At 45.1% G+C, this 27,925-nt stretch overlaps 1 protein-coding gene and 1 non-coding gene across 7 annotated transcripts; both read left to right on the forward strand.

Moving 5' to 3' along the window:
• Positions 1 to 1,741: 1,741 nt before the first annotated feature.
• Positions 1,742 to 27,925, forward strand: LOC106561686 (nuclear receptor subfamily 2 group C member 1-A). 6 transcript variants are annotated; one of them, XM_014125870.2, is made up of 14 exons: positions 1,742 to 1,922; positions 3,253 to 3,378; positions 4,520 to 4,756; positions 7,727 to 7,805; positions 7,909 to 8,088; positions 8,421 to 8,589; positions 11,537 to 11,633; positions 17,048 to 17,241; positions 18,749 to 18,902; positions 22,863 to 22,984; positions 23,391 to 23,548; positions 23,774 to 23,911; positions 26,029 to 26,134; positions 26,680 to 27,925. In XM_014125870.2, the coding sequence occupies exons 2-14, from the start codon at positions 3,310 to 3,312 to the stop codon at positions 26,849 to 26,851; spliced, it is 1,875 nt and encodes a 624-aa protein (XP_013981345.1). In that variant the 5' UTR covers positions 1,742 to 1,922; positions 3,253 to 3,309; the 3' UTR covers positions 26,852 to 27,925. The 6 variants fall into 6 exon arrangements, with proteins under 6 accessions (XP_013981345.1, XP_013981350.1, XP_013981351.1 ...); XM_014125875.2 differs by having other exon boundaries at positions 23,391 to 23,542; XM_014125876.2 differs by having other exon boundaries at positions 8,421 to 8,568.
• LOC123724983 (small nucleolar RNA SNORA70) lies at positions 24,258 to 24,389 on the forward strand. The gene has a single exon (XR_006757460.1). It is a non-coding gene; the product is annotated as a small nucleolar RNA SNORA70 (small nucleolar RNA).

The following is a 27,925-nucleotide window of genomic DNA, read 5'->3' on the forward strand; positions in this document are numbered from 1 at the left end:
CAGCGAAGAGCCCGGATCTCAATCCCATTGAGCACGTCTGGGACCTGTTGGATCGGAGGGCCAGGGCCATTCCCCCCAGAAATGTCTGGGAACTTGCAGGTGCCTTGGTGGAAGAGTGGGGTAACATCTCACAGCAAGAACTGGCAAATCTGGTGCAGTCCATGAGGAGATGCACTGCAGTACTTAATGCAGCTGGTGGCCACACCAGATACTGGCTGTTACTTTTGATTCTGACCCCCCCTTTGTTCAGGGACACATTATTCCATTTCTGTTAGTCACATGTCTCTGAGACTTGTTCAGTTTGTATCTTATTTGTTGAATCTTATGTTTATACAATTATTTACACATGTTAAGTTTGCTGAAAATAAACGCAGTTGACAGTGAGAGGACGTTTAATTTTTTGCTGAGTTTATTACAATCCATAACCATACTAGAATTGTGTGTTTCCTTATTTGCCGCCTCCTGACAACTTTGTAATTTTTAAAATAGCCATGGAGTAGTCTGTCTCTGAACAACTGGTTATCAATATACAGTTTATTGATGAGAGCTACGTGTTTCCCTTTCAATCTATTTTCCTTAAATTGGATACAGAACTTTACGCCGTTCTGCAATTTCCTTGGGGAACTGGTCATTCATGCCAGCAAGCCTTTTACACAGCCGTTTAACCCATTATTTGATCTTTAAAGAAAGCAAATTTGGCATTCATACCTTAGTTGTAGTGGGGAAAATAACATCAGTACTAAAGAAATATATATTTAAGGTAAATGTTACTTGTTCATGTTTGTTTAGCTTACATAACACAATTTAGAACTATGCATTAAGGGAAACGGAAAGGAGGATACCTAGTCAGTTGTATAGGGAAAGGGTGATACCTAGTCAGTTGTATAGGGAAAGGGGGATACCTAGTCAGTTGTACAGGGAAAGGGGGATACCTAGTCAGTTGTATAGGGAAAGGGGGATACCTAGTCAGTTGTACAGGGGATACCTAGTCAGTTGTATAGGGAAAGGGGGATACCTAGTCAGTTGTATAGGGAAAGGGGGATACCTAGTCAGTTGTATAGGGAAAGGGGGATACCTAGTCAGTTGTACAGGGAAAGGGGGGATATCTAGTCAGTTGTACAACTGAAATGTGTCTTCCGCATTTAACCCAACCCCTCTGAATCAGAGATCTGCAGGGGGCTGACTTTATTTGATTTATTTCATCTTTATTTAACCAGGTAGGCAAGTTGAGAACAAGTTCTCATTTACAATTGCGACCTGGCCAAGATAAAACAAGCAGTTTGACACATACAACAACGCAGAGTTGCACATGGAGTAAAACAAACATAGTCAATAATATAGTAGAAAAATAAGTCTATATACAAAGTGAGCAAATGAGGTGAGATAAGGGAGGTAAAGGCAAAAAAAGGCCATGGTGGCGAAGTAAATACAATATAGCAAGTAAAACACTGTAATGGTTGATTTGTAGTGGAAGAAAGTAGAAATAATGGGGGTGCAAAGGAGCAAAATAAATACATACAGTAGGGGAAGAGAGTTGTTTGGGCTAAATTATAGACTTAAATCGACATCCATGTCTATAGGGGTTTGTAATAGAAAATGAATGCGTCAAAACGAATGTAGACGTCAATAAATGCATTTTCTATAGCTTCCAAAATATTTTTACAATATTGAGGAGTACCAAGATGGCTTCAGTACAGCGCCCCCTGTCAGTCATCCATGGTGTATACACATCATTGGATCGCACGGACCTTCCGTCTCGCCATGCCCGTGTGTCCAAGCTACTGCGCGTGAGCACCACAACGTGTTTTGAGAAAAAAAGGTCACGAACTCTGACCCTTCCTGAAGCAGCAGCAGACAGAAAAAAAATAGCATTAATTTATTAAAACATCGACACACAATACGAGAGAACAGCACAATAACAGGTAAGACAACTGGATTGTGCGCGCAAAAGCTCATATCAAAACGACACGTTGGTCAACTCTGTCATGTATCACAAGGAGGAAGAATAAATTTGCCAAGCCAGCAGCCTAAACTGCCATTAGCTAACGTAGTTAGCAGCCTTAGCTAACGGTTCCGGACCAAGACAGTGCAGCAAAACCGGCAAGTAAGGATATATCAAAACCACACGGATATTCGGTGTTATAACACCAAATGTAATTAAATCTGACATTAAATCAAACAAATCGCTATTCGTGTGCCAGTTATTGGTTAAAACTTGTTCGCTCGGTTGTGTGTGAATCCTGTGCGCAGATGCTAAGTAACGTTAGCGATCTTCGAACTAGCGCGAATAAGGTGTCCAGATTTCAGGAACTAATGTTTGTAAGTATGAACACAACCAGCTAGCTAAATGTTGAATTTTAACGGACTAACGATAACGTTAAATCGTTGCAAATGTGTGCGATCTGAGCCTTGTTGCCAAACGCGATAGTCCCGCCGTTCGCTGTGTTCTCCTATGGGCCTTGAACCCTAGCGTTCTTTAACCCTTCAATGTTGACCTTTCACCCACAGGAAAAGAAATACCTTTATCTTCCGCATCGATTTTAAATAACTACTAGACCAGAACTTATTTGTTGTGCTTACACCCATGGTTATTTATGTATAACGAGCTACATTTTGTGCGATATTTATCAACTTGGCGTAGAAGGCCAAAAATCCAGAAGCTAGCTAACGTTAGCTTAGCACGCTAGGCCGTGCGACATTGCATTTCACGGTGTGCGCCACAGTTAACTAACGTTAGCCAGCTAACATGTCAATAGTATACCAAGTTGCTCATATAACCCTGCATCTCCCAAAAGTTAACTAGCTGCGCAACATTTCCTTTAACTCAACCCTGTTTGCTCACATAAGTAGCCATGAACTTCCTAGGTAACTTCCTGTATTTGATTCTTTCTAGCTAAGTTAGCTAGATAGCTAGTTGAAGTTAGGACATGGGAACCTCAAAACATGTTTCACTGTCACATTTTAATGTCACGTGCACAAGTACAGTGAGATGTCCAAATGTTGCTAGAACTGGCCCATGTTCAAACACATGTAAAGATCACTGTATGAGTCCCACTCATTGTATGCATATACATACTGTTTCCTGATGTTGTCTTCCTTATGCAATGCACAACAAAAATCTTTCAATGCAGATTTTCTCAACCTTGACTCTACTGAAACCTTGCTTTAATCACAACATATTTATTTTTGATTATGAATGCATACCCTTGAGTAACTACTAACTGTGTGAAACATTCCTTCCCTCTACTGCAGTTTGATGTGCCTCATGGGGCTTTGATGTGAGCAGCAGAAGGAAACAGAATCGGCGTCATGGACGGACACACTCAGAGGATTCAGCTGGTCTCAGCTGACGGTGGCATGATGGGACATCGTATCCAGGTAATATAATGGACCGGGACCCTGAGACATGGCTGTAGACTCCAGTGGCGTGACATCCATGTCTCAGGTCATCTCTTCTCCCCAGGTCAAGGCTTTTATGAGTCAACATATGCATGGCTAGTAGCTTCGTATGACTTTAAGGTTAGCAAGTAGTAGAACTAATAGCTTTAGGGTTGGATTCCGTTGGAAAGGTACGGGACACTATAAACAGAATACTGTTTATCATCAGCATTCAACAACCCTTAATGGAGAGTATTAGCTTCAGACAGTATCCTAACCAGGGGTTGGAACCGGTTTAGGGAACAGATCCGAAAATAGAAAAATAATGCACATTTTCAAGGAACAGAAACAGAACCTGGAACAAAAGTGATCCATACTGTTCTGGAAAAGAACCGTCATTTTAAAATAATGGGAACTGGTTAATAACGTTCTTTTACGTTCCAGGCATTTTTCTAATTCCACGTAAAAACGCAACATAGCACCTATGCAAAGCCCCGACTTTGTCATTCAACGTATTCCAGTATCTGTCTGCAAGCTGAAAATCATTGCCGGTGTGTGTTTAGGCTACCTGCCTCTCCCCCATCAGAAGCATAGGCTACTGTACCGACATTACTAACGTGATTCATAAGATGGGGATAAAATTTAGCTACAGAAGAATGGATTAACTTTGTCAATGCTAATTAAGGATACTGTAGCCCAAGTTATCACCTTTCACGTTGGATTTATTAACTACAAAAAGGTAAAACTTGTTTTTAATTCTGGTGCCGCTCTTCACCCACAAGGTAACAAGATGCCCAGTGTTTCAAGCCTCCTCAACCCTCTCTCGCTCTTTCCCCACCCACAAAATGTCAGTTGCATCTTGCGCCATAGGTTATACTTGTCTGTCCATCACGCATGTAAACAACTAGCTTGCCTGCTTTATCCGCACTGATTGGTGAAGTAATTGATTTTGGTTTCAAACTGGTTCAGGACTTTATTTTGCTGGTCAGAACAGTGGGACGGACCCAAAAAATAGTGGTTCTGTTCTGAATGAAACAATAAAAAATAAAAAAACGGAGCATATAAGCTTCAGACCCAATATTACTTGTTGGTTTCTGTAATTCTCATTTGACTTGACTCTTCTCCTCCCCTTCCCCTCCAGATCGTGACGGACCAGTCGACGGGCCAGAAGATCCAGATCGTGACGGCGTTGGAGCAGGGTTCTGGTGGCAAGCAGCAGTTTATCCTGGCTAATGCAGACTACTCTACGCCAGGCAAGGTAATCCTAGCCAAGCAAGAGGCCTCGTCCCCGGGAAAGGTGATCCTGGCGGCCCCAGACGGTTCAGGGGTCAACCAGCTGCTGTTTGCCTCACCTGACCTGTCCGGCCAGCAGATCCAGGTAGAGGCCTTGACCTGCACCACCAATGATAGTCTAGTCAGCAGATGTCAAACTGTATCCATGGAGGGTAGTTTCTACAGGCTTAGACAAGTACTTGATTTATCAATTAATGTCACTGACTAGTTTGGAACTCACCTGGTTGTTTAAGTCGTAGCCCTTTACACTCATAGCCGTAAACGGGTCGAAAATGTCAGATTTGGGCACTGATAAGCGCCTAAATTGGAACGTAGTGACTGTACAGGAAATGACGTCAGAGCTCTGGCTCTGTGCTTCACAGCTCTGTATGGGTTTTGATTGACAGCCATTCTGAACTTGAGCACCGTGCGACAAGAAGTTGCCCCCATCCGTCCTGCTAATTGGACAACTTTTGCACGTTTCTTGTTGTCTGTGTGAGGGGAAATGCTGTAAATTTAGAGAACTCTGTGTATTTTGAAAGATGAGACAAGGATTATAATAAATACCGCTTTGCTGTCATACAAGCAAACCAAACACCCGTAAGCCCAAATGTGCACTTTACATTTCCATATCATAAAACTCATGTCATACACAGTGTCAATGTTTATGATCACTATGTTTGATGTACAGTTACAAGATGACATGGCGTCATAGAGCCCCACAGTGGAGGTGTCATAATACCCATAAAACCTAGCGGTCAAACAGGGAAATTTGTTTTTCCACCATAAATTTTTCCCATAGAGAGTTTAGGAAACACTTAAAATAAGGGCTGTGTTTCGTGTAGGCTTACCCTGGCGAGACTTTTTGATAACCATGTAAATCTCTCGGACAAGGTGAGTTTTATCAATATATTCAGCTCTATTTAGTCTCAGATCCGAAAATGCTAACTAGCATCAAAGTAGACATCATCAAATCCCTGCAAGCTCCTACACGTCATCTCTAGCTGACACCTTTGCTAACAGGTATTGTGTCAATTTAAAACTTGAACAAAACAGTTCACAGAATTATCAATTTAAAGAAATGTAGCCAATTTATTCATTACTAAATGTAGCTAACATTAGACAGTTAATCCAGAGATTCCTAACTTTGCCTCAATTCGGCAGTCTCCTCCAGATCATCATGACATTTGTAGTTTTTTTTAATGATAGTCACACTAGAAGATAATTAGCATTTCATTTTTGTGGGGAAAATACAGGTCACCTTGTCCTAGAGAGATTTACAGTTATCAAAACGTCACGCCAGGGTAAGCCTTCACAAAACACAGACGTTATTTATAGGGGTTCTAAAAATCTCCTATGGGAAAAATGAATAATGGAACCATTTCCTCATTTGACCCCCTAGGTTTTATGGGTATTATGACTCATACTGTGGTACTCGATACCCTGTGGTGTTCTGAACAGAATGAGCCTATGTTTGTTTATTGTGAAGAACATTTTCCGTGGAACACGGACCTGAATGCATGCATGGCTCCTTTCTATGAGCAGCAAAATTATATTTCTCTGAATTGCCCAGTGAAAGCCTAACACTGTAAGACTGAATTTTATAACTTAGCTAGTCATGTTGCCAATAGAACAAGCTTTCAAATGATGCCCACCTGACCCAGATTGGGATTTATAATGGGCTGTTTTTGGATTGCGTAAACAACAACTGTAATTGTGTGATGGTGGGGATGAAGGATTGTGTTCCAACCTAAACAACTACAAGTGTGCTTTCTCTAGTTCCTCAACGGTACAGCTAGGAGAGCTTAAAAAACACCTTATGGTTGAAGACTCTTCTTTAAATCATAAACGTTCATTGAAATGATGTAGGGACTGTGCACACTTTAAAGAGGTGTGTGTGTGTGGCCACTTGAAGACACCAGTTACTCTTCTGACTCAAACCCTTGACATTTCTTTGTGTCTTATCTACACCACATTTTCCAGGAATATTCTTATCACGTTATTGAATGTATATAGAGTATTTTCACATTTCGTTATCAACAAATGTGGCGAAAAGTACAGTGAATATAAAACGCACAAAATCAACTGTGTAATGTTTGGATTCAGTCTTGTCAGGTGAACTTTAATCATTTTTCCCATCATCTCCAAACTCTTCACTTTCAATTACTACTTTTCTTATTTCTTCTGTAAGAAAAACATTTAAGTGTAATACTAGAAGTTAAATGATACTCGGACATGAATAGAATGGAAGAATCAAATAGTTAATAATCTGGCTACAGACATTTACATTTTTACAATTATGTCATTTAGCAGACGCTCTTATCCAGAGCGACTTACAGTAGTGAGTGTGTACATGTTGATATTTGTTTGTGCTGGTCCCCCGTGGGAATTGCACCCACAACCCTGGCGTTGCAGGTGCCAAAACAGCTTCCAATTGGCTCATTCACGCCTCTCCCCTGGAACTATTCCCCAGGTCGTTTCTGTAAATGAGAATGTGTTCTCAGTCAACTTACCCAGTAAAATAAATGAAAGCAACAACACAATTTAAAGTCCTATGGGGCAGAGTCTAACGAGCATTAGAAACAGCAGTGGGAACGTGGGTCAGAGGAAGTGTGATGTCATTCATGTTTGTTGAAATGTATGTAAATGTTAAGTTGTCTGTTGTTTTGTCTACGTATGTTTTTTGTTGTAAAGAAAAGGAACTGAAGTAAAATAGATTTCATTGTAGCCCTATCCATATAGCCCAATACCCATGTGTAGAGAAATGGTTCCTCCATGGAATGAGTTTGACACCCCTGGTCTAGTCTTACTTTGTACATACTTAGACTATTGCTGTTAGTCACAAAGGGCTGGTTTCCCTAGGGCAGATTAAAGCTACAATCTGTCCGTTTTGGTATACAGCTGATGGATGGGGTCACACCTCTCTAATTCATATTAGCCAGCGCTCTGGATGAGACTGGTAGTCCATTTAGTCCAGGACTATGCTTAATCTGTCAGGGAAACAGGTCCTAAAAGTACCGTTGACATCTGATATGAATGCCTGTTTTGCTTTTTTTTGTGTGTGTTGTATTTCCAGTTTGTGACAGAAGGGTCAGACCAGGCACTTGCCAAGCCTGTGGTGGAGTACTGTGTGGTGTGTGGAGACAGGGCCTCAGGTAGGAAGGAAATACAGTTGAACTTGAACACGCGCGCACACACACACACACACTCTCTCTTCTCCTTGTGTGACTGACTCTGTTCCTCCTTCTCCTTCCCCAGGCCGCCACTACGGGGCAGTGAGCTGTGAGGGCTGTAAGGGCTTCTTCAAGCGCAGCATCAGGAAGAACCTGGTTTATACATGCCGAGGGTCTGGAGAGTGTGTCATCAACAAGCACCATAGAAACCGCTGCCAGTACTGCAGACTGCAGCGCTGCATGGTCCTGGGCATGAAACAGGACTGTGAGTACCTGCCCCAGTCACTTACTGACGTTCACATACTGATATATCATGTTGATCAAACATGGAAATCAAGGAATCATGTCCTCTCTGTTTGTGTCAACATCTGCAGTGTTCCACAATGCTCTGAGTTGCTTTTATTAGACAACATGTTTGAGAGGGATCGGTTTGGGCAAGGTTGAGGTGCAGAATCGCTAATATTGATGGCATTATTTGGGATGGGGTTTTGTAAATCAGTGATTCTGCCCAGTCTGACTGTAATGTAGTCAATCTGTGAATCAGCATGTACATTAGCTATCATGGTGGATCAACTCTCCCCTTCTCTCTGCGTGTAGCTGTCCAGTGTGAGAGGAAGCCGGTGGAGGTCTCCAGAGAGAAGTCTATCAACTGTGCTGCGTCTACAGAGAAGATCTACATCAGGAAGAACCTGTGTAGTCCCCTGGCTGCCACGCCCACCTTCGTCACTGACAAGGAGACCGCCAGGTACTACAAGGAGACAGCCAGGTACTACAGCTGGCTTAAAGGGCCCCATTCACACTGAGCTATGACGGGCCCAACGACTAGCGTCACTACTCTGGACGGTTCTGACCTAGAATATGTGGACAACTACAAATACCTAGGTGTCTGGTTAGACTGTAAACTCTCCTTCCAGACTCACATTAAGCATCTCCAATCCAAAGTTAAATCTAGAATCGGCTTCCTATTTCGCAACAAAGCCTCCTTCACTCATGCTGCCAAACATACCCTCGTAAAACTGACTATCCTACCGATCCTCGACTTCGGCGACGTCATTTACAGAATAGCCTCCAACACTCTACTCAGACTACATCCAATTTGCTATCACAGTGCCATGCGTTATGTCAACCAAAGCCCCATATACTACCCACCACTGCGACCTGTATGTTCTCATTGGCTGGCCCTCGTTACATATTTGTCGCCAAACCCAATGGCTCCAGGCCATCTATAAGTCTTTGCTAGGTAAAGCCCTGCATTATCTCAGCTCACTGGTCACCATAGCAACACCCACCCATAGCACGTGCTCCAGCAGCTATATCTCACTGGTCATCCCCAAAGCCAACACTTCCTTTGGCCGCCTTTCCTTCCAGTACTCTGCTGCCAATGACTGGAACAAATTGCAAAAATCACTGAAGCTGGAGACTTATATCTCCCTCACTAACTTAAGCATCAGCTGTCAGAGCAGCTTACTGCACCTGTACACAGCCCATCTGTAAATAGCCCACCCAGCTACCTCATCCCCATATTATTTATTTATTTTGCTCTTTTGGACCCCAGTATTCTCTACTTGCACATCATCTGCATGTCTATCACTCCAGTGTTAATACTAAATTGTAATTATTTTGCCACTATGACCTATTTATTGCCTTACCTCCCTAATCTTATTACATTTGCACACATTGTACATAGATTTTTCTATTGTGTTATTGACTGTACGTTTGTTTATCCCATCTGTAACTCTGTGTTGTTTTTGTCGCACTGCTTTGCTTTATCTTGGCCAGGTTGCAGTTGTAAATGAGAACTTGTTCTCAACTGGTCTACCTGGTTAAATAAAGGTGAAATAAAATTAAAAAATTATGTATTTCAATTAGGAAGTTGGGTTGAAGTGCCTGAATATAGGCGCATGATGGTCGTACCAAACACGTCCTTAAAGCGCATACTCCTCTGTTAGCTCTGTGTGGGACGCATTGCCAGGTTAGGTGATAATTCCATCTAGGGCACAGTTTTTCCAAAGTTATTTATCTGGATTTTGCTTATCGGACACGATTAATTGCATAGAATGAATTGAACGTGAGTCCCCATTCAAGTCAATGATTCGTCCGTTCTGTTCATTCTATTTCTATGCATTTAATCTTATCGGCGAGATGGATCACTTTTGAAAAACTGGGCTCAGGTCATCAGCAGGTATCAGCCAATTTTAACTCGTGAGCCAACATTCCATAACTGTAGGTGGCAGTAAATTGCCAACCTTGGCTTTATACATGTTCAAACAAGACACTCCGGGTGGCAGTAATGCACACTTTGTTTATTTACCAACTCTTAGAAGTAGTAGTAGAAGAAGAACATTGAGTACTTCAAAATGGAGATGACCTAAATGTTCTCACAGGAGCCATAATGGAACAGATACAAAGAAGAGGCCTCTTTCATTCTCTATGTCAGGCAGGGCCTAAAACATATATACAGCCACTGAGGCATGTAGATTAAACAATCTACCAGCCGCTCTGATTTTTTTTTACCAACCAAAATATTTGATTTGCCATGATTACACCCCAAAAAATGGATGAGCATGCTTAGTAATGTTTCTAAAACAAGAAATGTATTTCTAGTAATAAGTAATATTACTAGATTTTATTTAATATTCTGTGACCTAAGTATTTTAACAAAAATATCAGACAAATATCTAGCTGCTCCTTTAACGTTACCTTGGTAACAAGGCCACTTGAGTCATCATGTGTGCCTGTGAGAATGTCGCTAGTAGAGGCCAACGATGTCTTTTTTTGCTAGCAGTGGGAGCATACTCAAACAGAAAATCAGCTAAGCTTGTGAACAAAACGATGTAATTAGCCAAGGAACATGAGGACCAAGTCTCACTTCAGTAGATGTTCGAGTAAATTGGACCAACTTTTATGCCTGTGCCCATTGTGTCTAAAAACAGATATTTCAGTGCTCACTGCTCCCCAGAAAGGCAGTGTTGCTGCGCGAGGTGGGATAGCTATAATGTTAGGATTCAGATTTCTTTGTGCATTACCAAAATGGCAGAAATACTTTGAAAACAGCTATCTGCAGCATTTATTTAGCTATAAATTGCCACTGCCCATACTTGACTATTTCTATTAAAGCCTTGCACTGTAGAGCCCAGAGTGTTGCCACGCCAACGTGGCTGGCGAATTAGACATTCTTTACCGCCAATGCCAAAATCTACCCGCGTTTGGCAGGTGGTGGGTGTTAATTTTAGGCTCTGATGCCATGGTTATTTGTCGTCGTCCCCCCACCCCACCCCACCCCAAGTTTTCTGAGCCAAAAAAACAACATTTGAAATGATTATGCTTTAAATATTATATCTGTTTGGGCTTCTTGCGGTCAATTTGCAGTGTATACATTATTAGTCATTATGTTCTGGTCCCCGAACATTCGCTCAAGAAAGGATCGACCCGTGGCTGACCCCTGCTTCAGCAGTGGCAATTGGCATAATAGGTGTCTCCTCCCCTTCATCTGATTGGACAATACTTGACAGGTGACAACAACATGGTGGTAGTAGCTCACCATTTAGACTGGGGTTCGCTTGATGGTTTTCGTTCAGATCGTTGCAGATGAAGACAAGGAGATGTGGAGAGCGTTAACAGAATGAGGACCACCTATTTCCACCAACCAACTATACAGCCATTTGAGATCTCTGTGATTAGAAGGTAGAATTGAAATGTGTTTGTGTTTGCAGGTCAGCCAGTTTGCTGGAGTCGAGCATGCTCCTGAACATCCAGCAGCCTTTTCCCAAGCTAGAAAACACCATCCTGGTCCCCACATCCCCTGAATCGGTGAGTAATTGCAGCACACAACAGATGGCTCGCTTTCATTTGGTAATTGCTAAGGCAGTGTTTCACAACCCTGGTCTTCCAGTTCCCCCAACAGTACACATTCTTACAAGCACACATGATAATTCTCATGCCCTCAATGAGTTAAATGAGGTGTGCTTGTCCAAGGCTACAACAACGTGTACTGTTGGGGGTACTGGAGGACCAGGGTTGGGAAACACTGTTGGGGGTACTGGAGAACCAGGGTTGGGAAACACTGTTGGGGTACTGGAGAACCAGGGTTGGGAAACACTGTTGGGGGTACTGGAGAACCAGGGTTGGGAAACACTGTTGGGGTACTGGAGAACCAGGGTTGGGAAACACTGTTGGGGGTACTGGAGAACCAGGGTTGGGCTGGAGGACCAGGGCTGGGGGTACTGGAGGACCAGGGTGGGGAAACACTGTTGGGGGTACTGGAGAACCAGGGTTGGGGAACACGTTGGGGTACTGGAGAACCAGGGTTGGGGGTACTGGAGGACCAGGGTGGGGGAACACTGTTGGGGGTACTGGAGAACCAGGGTTGGGGAACACTGTTGGGGGTACTGGAGAACCAGGGTTGGGAAACACTGTTGGGGGTACTGGAGAACCAGGGTTGGGGAACACTGTTGGGGTACTGGAGAACCAGGGTTGGGGGTACTGGAGGACCAGGGTGGGGGAACACTGTTGGGGGTACTGGAGAACCAGGGTTGGGGAACACTGTTGGGGGTACTGGAGAACCAGGGTTGGGCTGGAGGACCAGGGCTGGGGGTACTGGAGGGCCAGGGTTGGGGAACACTGTTGGGGGTACTGGAGGGCCAGGGTTGGGAAACACTGTTGGGGTACTGGAGAACCAGGGTTGGGCTGGGAACACTGTTGGGGGTACTGGAGAACCAGGGTTGGGCTGGAGGACCAGGGCTGGGGGTACTGGAGGACCAGGGTTGGGGAACACTGTTGGGGGTACTGGAGAACCAGGGTTGGGGAACACTGTTGGGGGTACTGGAGAACCAGGGTTGGGGGTACTGGAGGGCCAGGGTTGGGGAACACTGTTGGGGGTACTGGAGAACCAGGGTTGGGGGGTACTGGAGGGCCAGGGTTGGGGAACACTGTTGGGGGGTACTGGAGGGCCAGGGTTGGGAAACACTGTTGGGGTACTGGAGAACCAGGGTTGGGCTGGAGGACCAGGGCTGGGGGTACTGGAGAACCAGGGTTGGGGAACACTGTTGGGGGTACTGGAGAACCAGGGTTGGGGAACACTGTTGGGGGTACTGGAGAACCAGGGTTGGGGAACACTGTTGGGGGTACTGGAGAACCAGGGTTGGGGAACACTGTTGGGGGTACTGGAGAACCAGGGCTGGGGGTACTGGAGAACCAGGGTTGGGGAACACTGTTGGGGGTACTGGAGAACCAGGGTTGGGGAACACTGTTGGGGGTACTGGAGAACCAGGGTTGGGGAACACTGTTGGGGTACTGGAGAACCAGCGTTGGGGAACACTGTTGGGGGTACTGGAGAACCAGGGCTGGGGGTACTGGAGAACCAGGGTTGGGGAACACTGTTGGGGGTACTGGAGAACCAGGGTTGGGGAACACTGTTGGGGGTACTGGAGAACCAGGGTTGGGGAACACTGTGGGGTGGAGAAAGGGGGGTACGTATGGAGAACCAGGGTTGGGGGTACTGGAGGGCCAGGGTTGGGAAACACTGTTGGGGGTACTGGAGAACCAGGGGTTGGGGAAAGGCACGGTTGGGGGTACTGGAGAACCAGGGTTGGGAAACACTGTTGGGGGTACTGGAGAACCAGGGTTGGGGGTACTGGAGAACCAGGGTTGGGGGTACTGGAGGGCCAGGGTTGGGGAACACTGTTGGGGGTACTGGAGGGCCAGGGTTGGGGGTGGGGGGGGAACACTGTTGGGGGGTACTGGAGAACCAGGGTTGGGGAACACTGTTGGGGGTACTGGAGAACCAGGGTTGGGGAACACTGTTGGGGGTACTGGAGAACCAGGGCTGGGGGTACTGGAGAACCAGGGTTGGGGAACACTGTTGGGGGTACTGGAGAACCAGGGTTGGGGAACACTGTTGGGGGTACTGGAGAACCAGGGTTGGGGAACACTGTTGGGGGTACTGGAGAACCAGGGCTGGGGGTACTGGAGAACCAGGGTTGGGGAACACTGTTGGGGGTACTGGAGAACCAGGGTTGGGGAACACTGTTGGGGGTACTGGAGAACCAGGGTTGGGGAACACTGTTGGGGGTACTGGAGAACCAGGGTTGGGCTGGAGGACCAGGGGTTGGGGAACACTGTTGGGGGTACTGGAGAACCAGGGTTGGGGAACACTGTTGGGGTACTGGAGAACCAGGGTTGGGGGTACTGGAGGGCCAGGGTGGGGAAACACTGTTGGGGGTACTGGAGAACCAGGGTTGGGGGTACTGGAGGGCCAGGGTTGGGGGTACTGGAGGGCCAGGGTGGGGAAACACTGTTGGGGGTACTGGAGAACCAGGGTTGGGGGTACTGGAGGGCCAGGGTGGGGAAACACTGTTGGGGGTACTGGAGAACCAGGGTTGGGGGTACTGGAGGGCCAGGGTTGGGGAACACTGTTGGGGGTACTGGAGGGCCAGGGTTGGGGGTACTGGAGGGCCAGGGTGGGGAAACACTGTTGGGGGTACTGGAGAACCAGGGTTGGGGAACACTGTTGGGGGTACTGGAGAACCAGGGTTGGGGAACACTGTTGGGGGTACTGGAGAACCAGGGTTGGGGGTACTGGAGAACCAGGGTTGGGGAACACTGTTGGGGTACTGGAGAACCAGGGTTGGGAAACACTGTTGGGGTACTGGAGAACCAGGGTTGGGGAACACTGTTGGGGGTACTGGAGAACCAGGGTTGGGGGTACTGGAGGACCAGGGTTGGGGAACACTGTTGGGGGTACTGGAGGGCCAGGGTTGGGGAACACTGTTGGGGGTACTGGAGAACCAGGGTTGGGGAACACTGTTGGGGGTACTGGAGGGGGTACTGGAGGGCCAGGGTTGGGGAACACTGTTGGGGGTACTGGAGGGCCAGGGTTGGGAAACACTGTTGGGGGTACTGGAGAACCAGGGTTGGGAAACACTGTTGGGGGTACTGGAGAACACTGTTGGGGGTACTGGAGGACCAGGGCTGGGGGTACTGGAGGACCAGGGCTGGGGGTACTGGAGGGCCAGGGTTGGGGAACACTGTTGGGGGTACTGGAGAACACTGTTGGGGGTACTGGAGGACCAGGGCTGGGGGTACTGGAGGACCAGGGTTGGGGGTACTGGAGGGCCAGGGTTGGGGAACACTGTGCTAAGGGTTGGTATATTATCAAGAACATGTTCTTTAAAATCTGATCCAAAACATTTGCAAATAACAAAGTTGCCATTGTCAATAAAAAACACATAATTAACATTCTTTAATAGCTTTGTGTGTGTTGTTCATTGGCATCTGCGTTATTTGCAACATTTTCAAACCCGATTCAACAGAACATTTTCTAAACAGATTCCACAGCACATGATTGAGAATATAGCATTCTGTTGCTAATATGTCATTCTGACCTGGCTCCCTCAAGAACCTCCTACACAGTCTCTAATACAAAATGTGTGATAGACAATATCCTGTGTGCCCCTAGGTAGAATGATCTGGCTTTTCAGGATGACATTTACAACATCTAGCAATTCAATCTTAAAATCATGAAGCTGAAATGGATAAAGTAGCATATATACAGTTGAAGTCGGAAGTTTACATATATTTAGGTTGGAGTCATTAAAATTAGTTTTTCAACCACTCCACAAATTTCTTGTTAACAAACAAACTATAGTTTTGGCAAGTCGCTTAGGACATCTACTTTGTGCATGACACAAGTAATTTTTCCAACAATTTTTTTATAGACAGATTATTTCACTTTTTTTTTACAGGCAGATTAATTCACTCTGTCACAATTCCAGTCTGTCAGCAGTTTACATACACTAAGTTCACTGTGCCTTTTAACAGCTTGGAAAATGTCAGAAAATGATGTCATGGCTTTAGAAGCTTCTGATAGGCTAATTGACAACATTTGAGTCAATTGGAGGTGTACCTGTGGATGTATTTCAAGGCCTACCTTCAAACTCAGTGCCTCTTTGCTTGACATCATGGGAAAATCAAAAGAAATCAGCCAAGACCTCAGAAAAAAATTGTAGATCTCCACAAGTGTGGTTCATCCTGTGGTTCATCTATACAAACAATAGTACGCAAGTATAAACACCATGGGACCACGCAGCCGTCATACCGCTCAGGAAGGAGACGTGTTCTGTCTCCTAGAGAAGTGCAAATCAATCCCAGAACAACAGCAAAGGACCGTGTGAAGATGCTGGAGGAAAGAGGTACAAAAGTATCTATATCCACAGTAAAACGAGTCCTATATCGACATAACCAGAAAGGCTGCTCAGCAAGGAAGAAGCCACTGCTCCAAAACCGCCATAAAAAAGCCAGACTATGGTTTGCAACTGCACATGGGGACAAAGATTGTACTTTTTGGAGAAATGTCCTCTGGTCTGATGAAACAAAAATAGAACTGTTTGGCTATAATGACCATTGTAATGTTTGGAGGAAGAACACCATCCCAACCGTGAAGCATGGCGGTGGCAGCATCATGTTGTGGGGGTGCTTTGCTGCAGGAGGGACTGGTGTACTTCACAAAATAGATGGCATCATGAGGAAGGACAATTATGTGGATATATTGCAGCAACATCTCAAGACATCAGTCAGGAAGTTAAAGCTTGGTCGCAAATGGGTCTTCTAAATGGACAATGACCCAAGCATACTTCCAAAGTTGCGGCAAAATGGCTTAAGGACAACAAAGTCAAGGTATTGGAGTGGCCATCACTGAGCCTTGACCTCAATCCTATAGAAAATGTGTGGGCAGAACTGAAAAAGCGTGTGCGAGCAAGGAGGCCTACAAACCTGACTCAGTTACACCAGCTCTGTCAGGAGGAATGGGCCAAAATTCACCCAACTTATTGTGGGAAGCTTGTGGAAGGCTACCCAAAATGTTTAACCCAAGTTAAATAATTTAAAGGCAATGCTACCAAATACACTCAATTAGTATGTAAACTTCTGACCAACTGGGAATGTGATGAAAGAAATAAAAGCTGAAATAAATCATTCTCTCTACTGTTATTCTGACATTTCCGTTCTTAAAGTAAAGTGGTGATCCTAACTGACCTAAGACAAGGAATTTTTACTAGGATTAATCATCAGGAATTGTGAAAAACTGAGTTTAAATGTATTTGGCTAAGGTTTATGTAAACTTCCAACTTCAACTGTAGCTGTCTGTAATAACTTTAAAGATGAGGTGATTAATAGATATTTTTTGGTTATTAATAATGGAGCTGATTGTCCCTGGTGCCCCTCCGTAGAATGACCCGTGTCAGGACGACCTGAGCACGCTGGCCAACGTGGTGACGTCACTGGCCCACCTGAACAAGGCCCGGGAGATGAACGATGTTACCGACAACAACGACCTGATGGGCGCGGAAGACACCCTTAGCAATGGAGACAGCTCCATGACGGATCTCCAAGGAGACGAACAGACTGCCTGTGACATCACCCGGTGAGGAGAGGTTTCATACAGGAATTTTTAATTTTTTATGATAAACTTTTTATAAAATGTTAATAGAGCCTAAAAAGTCAAGGACACAAAACACCAATACAACTATAGTACAGTCAATTGTGTAATATTATTATGCTACATGAATTGACTAACAGCCGTACTGATCTTAAAACCGATAGGTGTATTAGATGTTCTGAGTGTACCAGAAGGATCTTTTGGGTTCTGTATATTATGGGGCTCAAATTGAATCTTTCCGCCACTTTTCAACCTCCTATTCATTATCTTCAGCACCAAACCTACATAGTGTTTTTCCGCCACTAGTAGTGTATGTGTATACAGTGATTTTCGGTCACTGGTACTGTATGTGAATACAGTGATTTTTTCTTCGCGTCACTGGTACTGTATGTGAATACAGTGATTTTTCCCTCACTGCTACTGTATGTGAATACAGTGCTTTTCCGTCACTGGTCCTGTATGTGAATACAGTGATTTTTCCCTCACTGCTACTGTATGTGAATACAGTGATTTTTCCGTCACTGGTCCTGTATGTGAATACAGTGATTTTTCCCTCACTGCTACTGTATGTGAATACAGTGATTTTTTTCCCTCACTGCTACTGTATGTGAATACAGTGATTTTTTAATACTATTTTCCCTCACTGCTACTGAATGTGAATACAGTGATTTTTCCCTCACTGCTACTGTATGTGTATACAGTGATTTTTCCCTCACTGCTACTGTATGTGTATACAGTGATTTTTCCCTCACTGCTACTGTATCTGAATACAGTGATTTTCTATGATTTGTGGTTAAAAAGAGAAGAAAGGTCCTAAAGAAATGCTTCTCTGTGACATCACAAGATAGGATTTAAAAGTATTTATTTTTTTTACACTCAAAACCTTCCACGAGTTTCTAGCCAGAGGGAGGGTATTTTCTTGCTTCCTACGTCAGCGCAAATCTCATAGTGTTTGAAAATCTCTGTTTTTAAAATGTTTTAACTCATGGGGTAGAGCTTTTTTACTTAATATAAGTTTGCTGTTTTCACATAGACACTGGTACTGTGCTGGAGATAATGAACGTAAGGTTGAAAAGTGGTGGAATTGCCCTTTAAGGTTCCTAGTTTGACTTGCCGGAGGTGTGTGTGTGTGTGTGGTGTGCGCGTGCTTAATTAGGTTGTGCCAGACTCGCTGGTTTCAGATTTGTCATCAGAATAACCTTACTGTTAAGCTTGTGTTCTTAGGTAATGTGTTCATCACTGAATCTCAGGTTTACAAAGGAACCGCATTATGATCAGATCTGTTCTTTTATCTATTCATCTTTCCTTAATCCCTCTCTCCTCACCTCCTTCTCAAAATGTATTGAGGAAGGTCTGAGGGGAGGGAACGGTTGAGATGTAGCTGTGGAGATGATGGGTTTTGGACCAATCAAGTTCCAGGAAAAGACTAGACGGTGGAGCCCTCTTAGGGATTATGAACTGACCTGTCCATTGTGTCTCCCCCACCACCCAGAGCGTTTGACACTCTGGCCAAGGCCCTGAACCCTGGGGACGGCTCAGCAGGAGACTCTCTGGAAGCCACCATGCAGCTGATGTCAGGAGACCAGTCTGGCCCCGTGGTGGAGCTGGAGGGGCCTCTGCTCTCAGACAGCCACGTCCCCTTCAAGGTGAGGGTCTGGGGCCAACGCCCGTAACACCCAGAGTCCATCCCAAATGGCACCCTATTCCCTATATAGTGCGCTTCTTTTGACCAGAGCCCAATGGGTCTGGGTTAAAAGTAGTGCACTATATAGGGAATAGGGTGCCATTTGGGACACTACACCTCTCAACGGGACAGGAGCTTACCATAACACCTGATTGAAAGTTCATTCAAATCAAAGTTTATTTCTCACGTGTGCCGAATACAACAGTGAAAGGCTTACTTACAGGCTCTAACCAATCGTGTAAAAAAGGTATTAGGTGAACAATGGGTAAGTAAAGAAATAAAACAACAGTAAAAAGACATTTGAAAATAAGAGTAGCGAGGCTACATACAGACACCGGTTAGTCTGGCTGATTGAGGTAGTATGTACATGTAGATATGGTTAAAGTGACTATGCATATATGATGAACAGAGAGTAGCAGTAGCGTAAAAGAGGGGTTGGTGGGTGGCGGGACACAATGCAGATAGCCCGGTTAGCCAATGTGCGGGAGCACTGGTTGGTCGGGCCAGTTGAGGTAGTATGTACATGAATGTATAGTTAAAGTGACTATGCATATATGATAAACAGAGAGTAGCGGGGGGGAGGGCACACAATGCAAATAGTCCGGGTAGCCATTCTATTACCTGTTCAGGAGTCTTGGGGGTAAAAACTGTTGAGAAGCCTTTTTGTCCTAGACTTGGCGCTCCGGTACCGCTTTCCATGCGGTGGTAAAGAGAACAGTCTATGACTGGGGTGGCTGGGGTCTTTGACAATTTCTAGGGCCTTCCTCTGACACCGCCTGGTGTAGAGGTCCTGGATGTCAGGCAGCTTAGCCCCAGTGATGTACTGGGCCGTACGCACTACCCTCTGTAGTGCCTTGCGATCGGAGGCCGAGCAATTAAAGTATCTTGAAGAAAGGTAGATGTATTCTCAGTGTGTCTTTAAAAAGAGTGATTCAAGAATCATGAGGGACTAAGCCAGGATTAATAAAGTGTACTTAATTAATTAATCAAGTTTCAGACTTTTCTCTAATGATGTCTAGGCCCATTCTTTCTCCCTCATGTCATGCCGTCTCTCTTTCTCTATCGCTACCTCTATCGCTACCTCTATCGCTACCTCCCTCATGCCATGCCGTCTCTCTTTCTCTATCGCTACCTCTATCGCTACCTCTATCGCTACCTCCCTCATGTCATGCAGTCTCTCTTTCTCTATCGCTACCTCTATCGCTACCTCTATCGCTACCTCTATCGCTACCTCTATCGCTACCTCCCTCATGTCATGCCGTCTCTCTTTCTCTATCGCTACCTCTATCGCTACCTCTATCGCTACCTCTATCGCTACCTCCCTCGTCATGCCGTCTCTCTTTCTCTATCGCTACCTCTATCGCTACCTCTATCGCTACCTCCCTCATGCCATGCCGTCTCTCTTTCTCTATCGCTACCTCTATCGCTACCTCTATCGCTACCTCCCTCATGCCATGCCGTCTCTCTTTCTCTATCGCTACCTCTATCGCTACCTCTATCGCTACCTCCCTCATGCCATGCCATCGCTACCTCTATCGCTACCTCTATCGCTACCTCCCTCATGTCATGCCGTCTCTCTTTCTCTATCGCTACCTCTATCGCTACCTCTATCGCTACCTCTATCGCTACCTCCCTCATGTCATGCCGTCTCTCTTTCTATATCGCTACCTCTATCGCTACCTCTATCGCTACCTCTATCGCTACCTCCCTCATGCCATGCCGTCTCTCTTTCTATATCGCTACCTCTATCGCTACCTCTATCGCTACCTCCCTCATGTCATGCCGTCTCTCTTTCTCTATCGCTACCTCTATCGCTACCTCTATCGCTACCTCTATCGCTACCTCTATCGCTACCTCCCTCATGCCATGCCGTCTCTCTTTCTCTATCGCTACCTCTATCGCTACCTCTATCGCTACCTCTATCGCTACCTCCCTCATGCCATGCCATCGCTACCTCTATCGCTACCTCTATCGCTACCTCCCTCATGTCATGCCGTCTCTCTTTCTCTATCGCTACCTCTATCGCTACCTCCCTCATGCCATGCCGTCTCTCTTTCTCTATCGCTACCTCTATCGCTACCTCTATCGCTACCTCTATCGCTACCTCCCTCATGTCATGCAGTCTCTCTTTCTCTATCGCTACCTCTATCGCTACCTCTATCGCTACCTCCCTCATGTCATGCAGTCTCTCTTTCTCTATCGCTACCTCTATCGCTACCTCTATCGCTACCTCCCTCATGTCATGCCGTCTCTCTTTCTCTATCGCTACCTCTATCGCTACCTCTATCGCTACCTCCCTCATGTCATGCAGTCTCTCTTTCTCTATCGCTACCTCTATCGCTACCTCTATCGCTACCTCCCTCATGCCATGCCGTCTCTCTTTCTCTATCGCTACCTCTATCGCTACCTCTATCGCTACCTCCCTCATGCCATGCCGTCTCTCTTTCTCTATCGCTACCTCTATCGCTACCTCTATCGCTACCTCTATCGCTACCTCCCTCATGCCATGCCATCGCTACCTCTATCGCTACCTCTATCGCTACCTCCCTCATGTCATGCAGTCTCTCTTTCTCTATCGCTACCTCTATCGCTACCTCTATCGCTACCTCTATCGCTACCTCCCTCATGCCATGCAGTCTCTCTTTCTCTATCGCTACCTCTATCGCTACCTCTATCGCTACCTCTATCGCTACCTCCCTCATGCCATGCCGTCTCTCTTTCTCTATCGCTACCTCTATCGCTACCTCTATCGCTACCTCTATCGCTACCTCCCTCATGTCATGCAGTCTCTCTTTCTCTATCGCTACCTCTATCGCTACCTCTATCGCTACCTCCCTCATGTCATGCAGTCTCTCTTTCTCTATCGCTACCTCTATCGCTACCTCCCTCATGCCATGCCATCGCTACCTCTATCGCTACCTCTATCGCTACCTCTATCGCTACCTCCCTCATGTCATGCCGTCTCCCTTTCTCTATCGCTACCTCTATCGCCCTCTCTATCGCTACCTCTATCGCTACCTCCCTCATGCCATGCCGTCTCTCTCTCTATCGCTACCTCTATCGCTACCTCTATCGCTACCTCCCTCATGCCATGCCATCGCTACCTCTATCGCTACCTCTATCGCTACCTCCCTCATGTCATGCCGTCTCTCTTTCTCTATCGCTACCTCTATCGCTACCTCTATCGCTACCTCTATCGCTACCTCCCTCATGCCATGCCGTCTCTCTTTCTCTATCGCTACCTCTATCGCTACCTCTATCGCTACCTCTATCGCTACCTCCCTCATGCCATGCCGTCTCTCTTTCTCTATCGCTACCTCTATCGCTACCTCTATCGCTACCTCCCTCATGTCATGCAGTCTCTCTTTCTCTATCGCTACCTCTATCGCTACCTCTATCGCTACCTCCCTCATGTCATGCAGTCTCTCTTTCTCTATCGCTACATCTATCGCTACTTCTATCGCTACCTCTATCGCTACCTCCCTCATGCCATGCCGTCTCTCTTTCTCTATCGCTACCTCTATCGCTACCTCTATCGCTACCTCTTGTTTAACATGTTTGGAATGGTTGGAGTAGTGGTAGGATTGTGATAGGCTGAGACGTTTAGAAACTGCTCAAGTCTCTCCTATCTATGTATCTCTCTCTTATCTCTCTCTCTTATCTCTCTCTCTCTCTCTCTCTCTCTCTCTCTCTCTCTCTTATCTCTCTCTCTCTCTTATCTCTCTCTCTCTCTTCTCTCTCTCTCTCTCTTCTCTCTCTCTCGCTCTCTCTTATCGCTCTCTCCTCTCTCTCTCTCTCTCTCTCTTATCTCTCTCTCTCTCTTATCTCTCTCTCTCTCTCTCTCTCTCTATCCCTCTCTCTCTTATCTCTCTCTATCTCTCTCTATCCCTCTCTCTCTCTCTCTCTATCCCTCTATCCCTAGCTGATGATGCCGTTGCCCATGCCGGAGTACCTTAATGTGAACTACATCTGTGAGTCAGCCTCGCGGCTCCTCTTCCTGTCCATGCACTGGGCACGCTCCATACCTGCCTTCCAAGCCTTGGGGTGAGTACCGCTGTGATTCTATTAGTCTACATTCATCTATCTAATGTAGTTGTAAACTTATATATCTGTTTAACCAAAATGCAGATCAATTGTATGTGTTATCCTCCAGGATTTTAAAATAGTGTATCCATTCTGTTAAATTATCAAATACCCTGCTAAATCATCAAGTAAAAATATACCTTATCATATTAAATAAATAGCGTGGAGGAGTGGTATATTGGCCAGTTATCACAAACCCCCGAGGTGCCTAATTGCTATTATAAACTGATTGCAAATGTAATTACAGCAGTAAAATTAAACATTTTGATATACCATGGCTTTCAGCCAATCAGAATTCAGGGCTCAAACCACCCAGTTTTATACATTTTTATTTATGTAATAAATCCTCTTAATTTCTATCTCCCAGTGGTCAGGATAATGACATTAACCTGATGAAGGCGTGTTGGAACGAGCTGTTTGCTCTGGGCCTGGCTCAATGCTCCAATGTCATGAATGTCTCCACCATCCTGGCTGCCATCATCAACCACCTTCAGACCAGCCTACAAGATGGTACAGGAGGTGATGGTAAAAATGAATACAATATTCATCCCAATATTTACAATCATTGCCAGCAAGATGCTTTTAGGTTTTGGGTGGGATTGGCATGAGGGAGGGTTGTAACTTCATTTTCTATGTATTTCTGTTTGCTGATGATTTATTATTGCTAAATAAAAGATGAATTACCATTAAAGTGTCTACAAAGCAGCATGTATTATCATGTTTCATTGACTTGTCTCCCCCCCCCTACAGAGAAGCTGTCCCCAGAGAGAGTGAAGCTGGTCATGGAACACATCTGGAGGATGCAGGAGTTCTGTAACAGCATGGCCAAGCTATCCCCTGACGTTTATGAATACGCCTACCTTAAAGCCATCATCCTCTTCAGCCCTGGTGAGTAGGGGGAGGAGGGGACAAGGGTTGAAGAGAGGAGCTTAGAGGTTAATTATGGATTGTTGTCATGAAAGAACGATGCAACTCACTGCTGCGAAAAAGTGAAATCGTTGGCCACGTCCCAGAGCATCTGCAAAGAAAAAAGCAACCGCGCACAGAATGATCACACAACGCCCACCCGGCCTGGCCAAGTGTTTAACACGTCACTAACCGCATCAATAGGATACAGTGTGACTGCTTTGAAGATTGCCTGGAACACGGCCATTGGTTTAAACATGCACACAGTGACTCTTATGCAGTAACATGACAAATTGTTCTGTGGATAAAAACTGTGTGTGTGTCCCTGTGGCATATTAAGCCGTCCAGTCTCGCTGCGGTGCGGTTCTGGTGTGCCATGGCTGCAGACAGTGACTCTGTGGTTGTGTATGTGGCCAGCTGGGAGGTGCTGGCTGCTTTTAAGGGACCCGCTGAGACGACACGCTGACTGGCTAGATTTCTATCACACTCTGAGAAAGATGAGTCAAGATGACCATGACTGTTGGGTCGCTTCGTCTTACCCTGGTGTCTGATGGGAAAACCAAAGAGAAGGTGCCTCTGTACTTTCACACCTTCTTAGTGTAGCTGCTTGCTGCCAGTCAGCAAGGAGGGAGAGTGGGAAGAGAAGAAAACAGGCCAGCCATTATTTTTCTTTACAGTTCTGTAACCTAGGAGTTATGCCTACCTCAAAGACCTAGTTCTCTTCAGTACTGCTTGGGGGGTTGGAGTAGTTTCATTATGTAAATGATGGGGGGATAGTGCTGATGAAAGAGAAAAGGAAGGATATGTGATGTGACGTAATTCATTGTCGGGGAAAAGTGCTGTAATCGGTTTAAACGTGTGAACCGTATGCATCAACATGACGACCTGTTCTCTGTTACACACCACTTCTTAGTGTAGCTAGGTGCTGCCAGTCAGACAACAGTTCCCAGATTCTCAGAAAACTATTTAAACAAAGGGAAGTAACTCAGGTCTCTCTATGGGGTAACTGTGTACATAAAGGGAAGTAACTCAGATCTCTCTATGGGGTAACTATTTAAACAAAGGGAAGTAACTCAGGTCTCTCTATGGGGTAACTGTGTACATAAAGGGAAGTAACTCAGGTCTCTCTATGGGGTAACTATTTAAACAAAGGGAAGTAACTCAGATCTCTCTATGGGGTAACTATTTAAACAAAGGGAAGTAACTCAGGTCTCTCTATGGGGTAACTATTTAAACAAAGGGAAGTAACTCAGATCTCTCTATGGGGTAACTGTGTACATAAAGGGAAGTAACTCAGATCTCTCTATGGGGTAACTATTTAAACAAAGGGAAGTAACTCAGGTCTCTCTATGGGGTAACTGTGTACATAAAGGGAAGTAACTCAGGTCTCTCTATGGGGTAACTATTTAAACAAAGGGAAGTAACTCAGGTCTCTCTATGGGGTAACTATTTAAACAAAGGGAAGTAACTCAGATCTCTCTATGGGGTAACTATTTAAACAAAGGGAAGTAACTCAGGTCTCTCTATGGGGTAACTGTGTACATAAAGGGAGAGTTATTATCAATACTGGAGAGTTGCGCCCTTTCCTTTTGTTGAATCAAATAGTTCTGTCTGTCTTTGCCAAGAAATGTTTGATATGAAAACGCCTACTGCAAAATATAATAGACGATTTATAGTGGAGGAGGACGGCGACTATAATCGGGGGGGTGCACCCCCCACATTCTGAAATTGCATTTTTGTGGTTCCCCCCCGGTTTTATTATTGGAATGTGATACAAAATGAGGCAACGGTGTGCCGAGCGGTCGTGTATAAAACTATAATAGCGGTGAAATGGAAACGTGCACACTGTCAGGGACAGTTGTTTGGTAACCATGGTGACTGATTCTGTGTTTCTCTTTGCTGTAGACCACATTTCCTTTTATTTAATGTGTGTGTGTGTGTGTGTGTGTGTGTGTGTGTGTGTGTGTGTGTGTGTGTGTGTGTGTGTGTGTGTGTGTGTGTGTGTGTGTGTGTGTGTGTGTGTGTGTGTGTGTGTGTGTGTGTGTGTGTGTGTGTGTGTGTGTGTGTGTGTGTGTGTGTGTGTGTGTGTGTGTGTGTAGACCACCCAGGTATAGACAACACCCTACAGATTGAGCGTTTCCAGGAGAAAGCCTACATGGAGCTACAGGATTATGTAACTCGTACCTACCCTGAAGACTCATATCGGTCAGTAACATATCATTACGCATCGCTACATCTCATCGCTACGTCTCATTATAACATCTCAATACGCATCGCTACATCTCATCACTACATCTCATTACGCATCGCTACATCTCATTATAACATCTCATTACGCATCGCTACATCTCATTATAACATCTCATTACGCATCGCTACATCTCATTATAACATCTCATTACGCATCGCTACATCTCATTATAACATCTCAATACGCATCACTACATCTCATTATAACATCTCATTACGCATCGCTACATCTCATTACTCATCGCTACATCTCATTATAACATCTCATTACGCATCGCTACATCTCATTACGCATCGCTACATCTCATTATAACATCTCATTACGCATCGCTACATCTCATTATAACATCTCATTACGCATCACTACATCTCATTATAACATCTCATTACGCATCGCTACATATCATTACGCATCGCTACATCTCATTATAACATCTCATTACGCATCGCTACATCTCATTAATTGTCCATTAATAGCAGCCCTCCCTTTTTCCCCTCAGGTTATCCAAGCTGCTGCTTCGTCTTCCTGCCCTGCGGCTGATGAGTGCAGCGGTGACAGAGGAGCTGTTCTTTACTGGCCTCATCGGCAACGTGCAGATAGACAGCATCATCCCTTACATCCTCAAGATGGAGTCCACTGACTACAACAGCCAGGTGGGCACTGGCGTCTGACCTCTGACCTGACCCCACTCCGACCCTGGTCTAACACGGCAACCACCAGCGTCACAAGGTCACCATGGCAACATCACCTGCAGGCCAATGTAGGTCAAACGGCCATGGAAACGTTAACATTCTTAAGGGGGGGGGTGTGAAACTGCAGGGTCGTGTTCATTAGGGCACACCATTAGCAAAACGTTTTGCGACGAACAATGAAAAGGAGCATTTATTTTATTGGACAAGTTCAGGTAGTACCTGCCTGTTTTTTCTTTCGTTTTTTTCCTTTGTTTTCGGACAATTTTCTTTCCGTTTGGTGCCAACTGAACAGGAACCAGTTTGGTTGCATTTTGACCACCTCCCCTCAACAGAATCTAAAGGTTTTCTCAATGGAATCTGATGACGACTTCCTCAATGCAGAAACAATCCTCCTCTTTGTCCCCCCCTGAATATACCTTAGCTCAGAAGACAATTTAGTACACACAGATCGAGGTTATAGCTGGCTTGCCTAGCGTTGTCCATTCACGAAATGAACTTTGAATCAGCCAAGCATCGTAGAGATTTTTTATTCATGTGTACAGCATTATTTTATTCTTCATCCTTTCGTTTTGTGTTTCTGATTTTGTTTGTATTTTGATGAGTGAACGGACAGAGGAGCCGTTTGCTTATTTTCAACAGCTCCCTCATTTGCTTTAAACTTGCGCTTTTTTTATTTTGTAAAAATTTGAATTGCGTTTGTCATGATGATGAGGATGATGATGATATTTGGTCAGTGTATTAAGGTTATAACCATTTTTAGATGGTATAGTTTGTTTGCCAGTCCGAAGGAACAGGCTTGCATCATGAGTCGACTCTTCTTGAACGTGGAACATATGGAATATGCAACATGTGGAACTCATAGAATCAGTGTGTGTGTGTTGTGTGTGTGTGTGTGTGTGTGTGTGTGTGTATATATAAATATGTATATAGAAAGAAATGAAGAAAAAGCTATCATGGGCAATAGCTTATTACAAGAATTCCAGTTTTTGGACATGTACATGTAGTTACTAAAACAGTTGTGACGTCATTTGAAAATAAAATTGGAACTTTCAA

Source organism: Salmo salar, chromosome ssa10 (assembly GCF_905237065.1).
Source record: "Salmo salar chromosome ssa10, Ssal_v3.1, whole genome shotgun sequence".
Taxonomy (NCBI): Eukaryota; Metazoa; Chordata; class Actinopteri; order Salmoniformes; family Salmonidae; genus Salmo; species Salmo salar.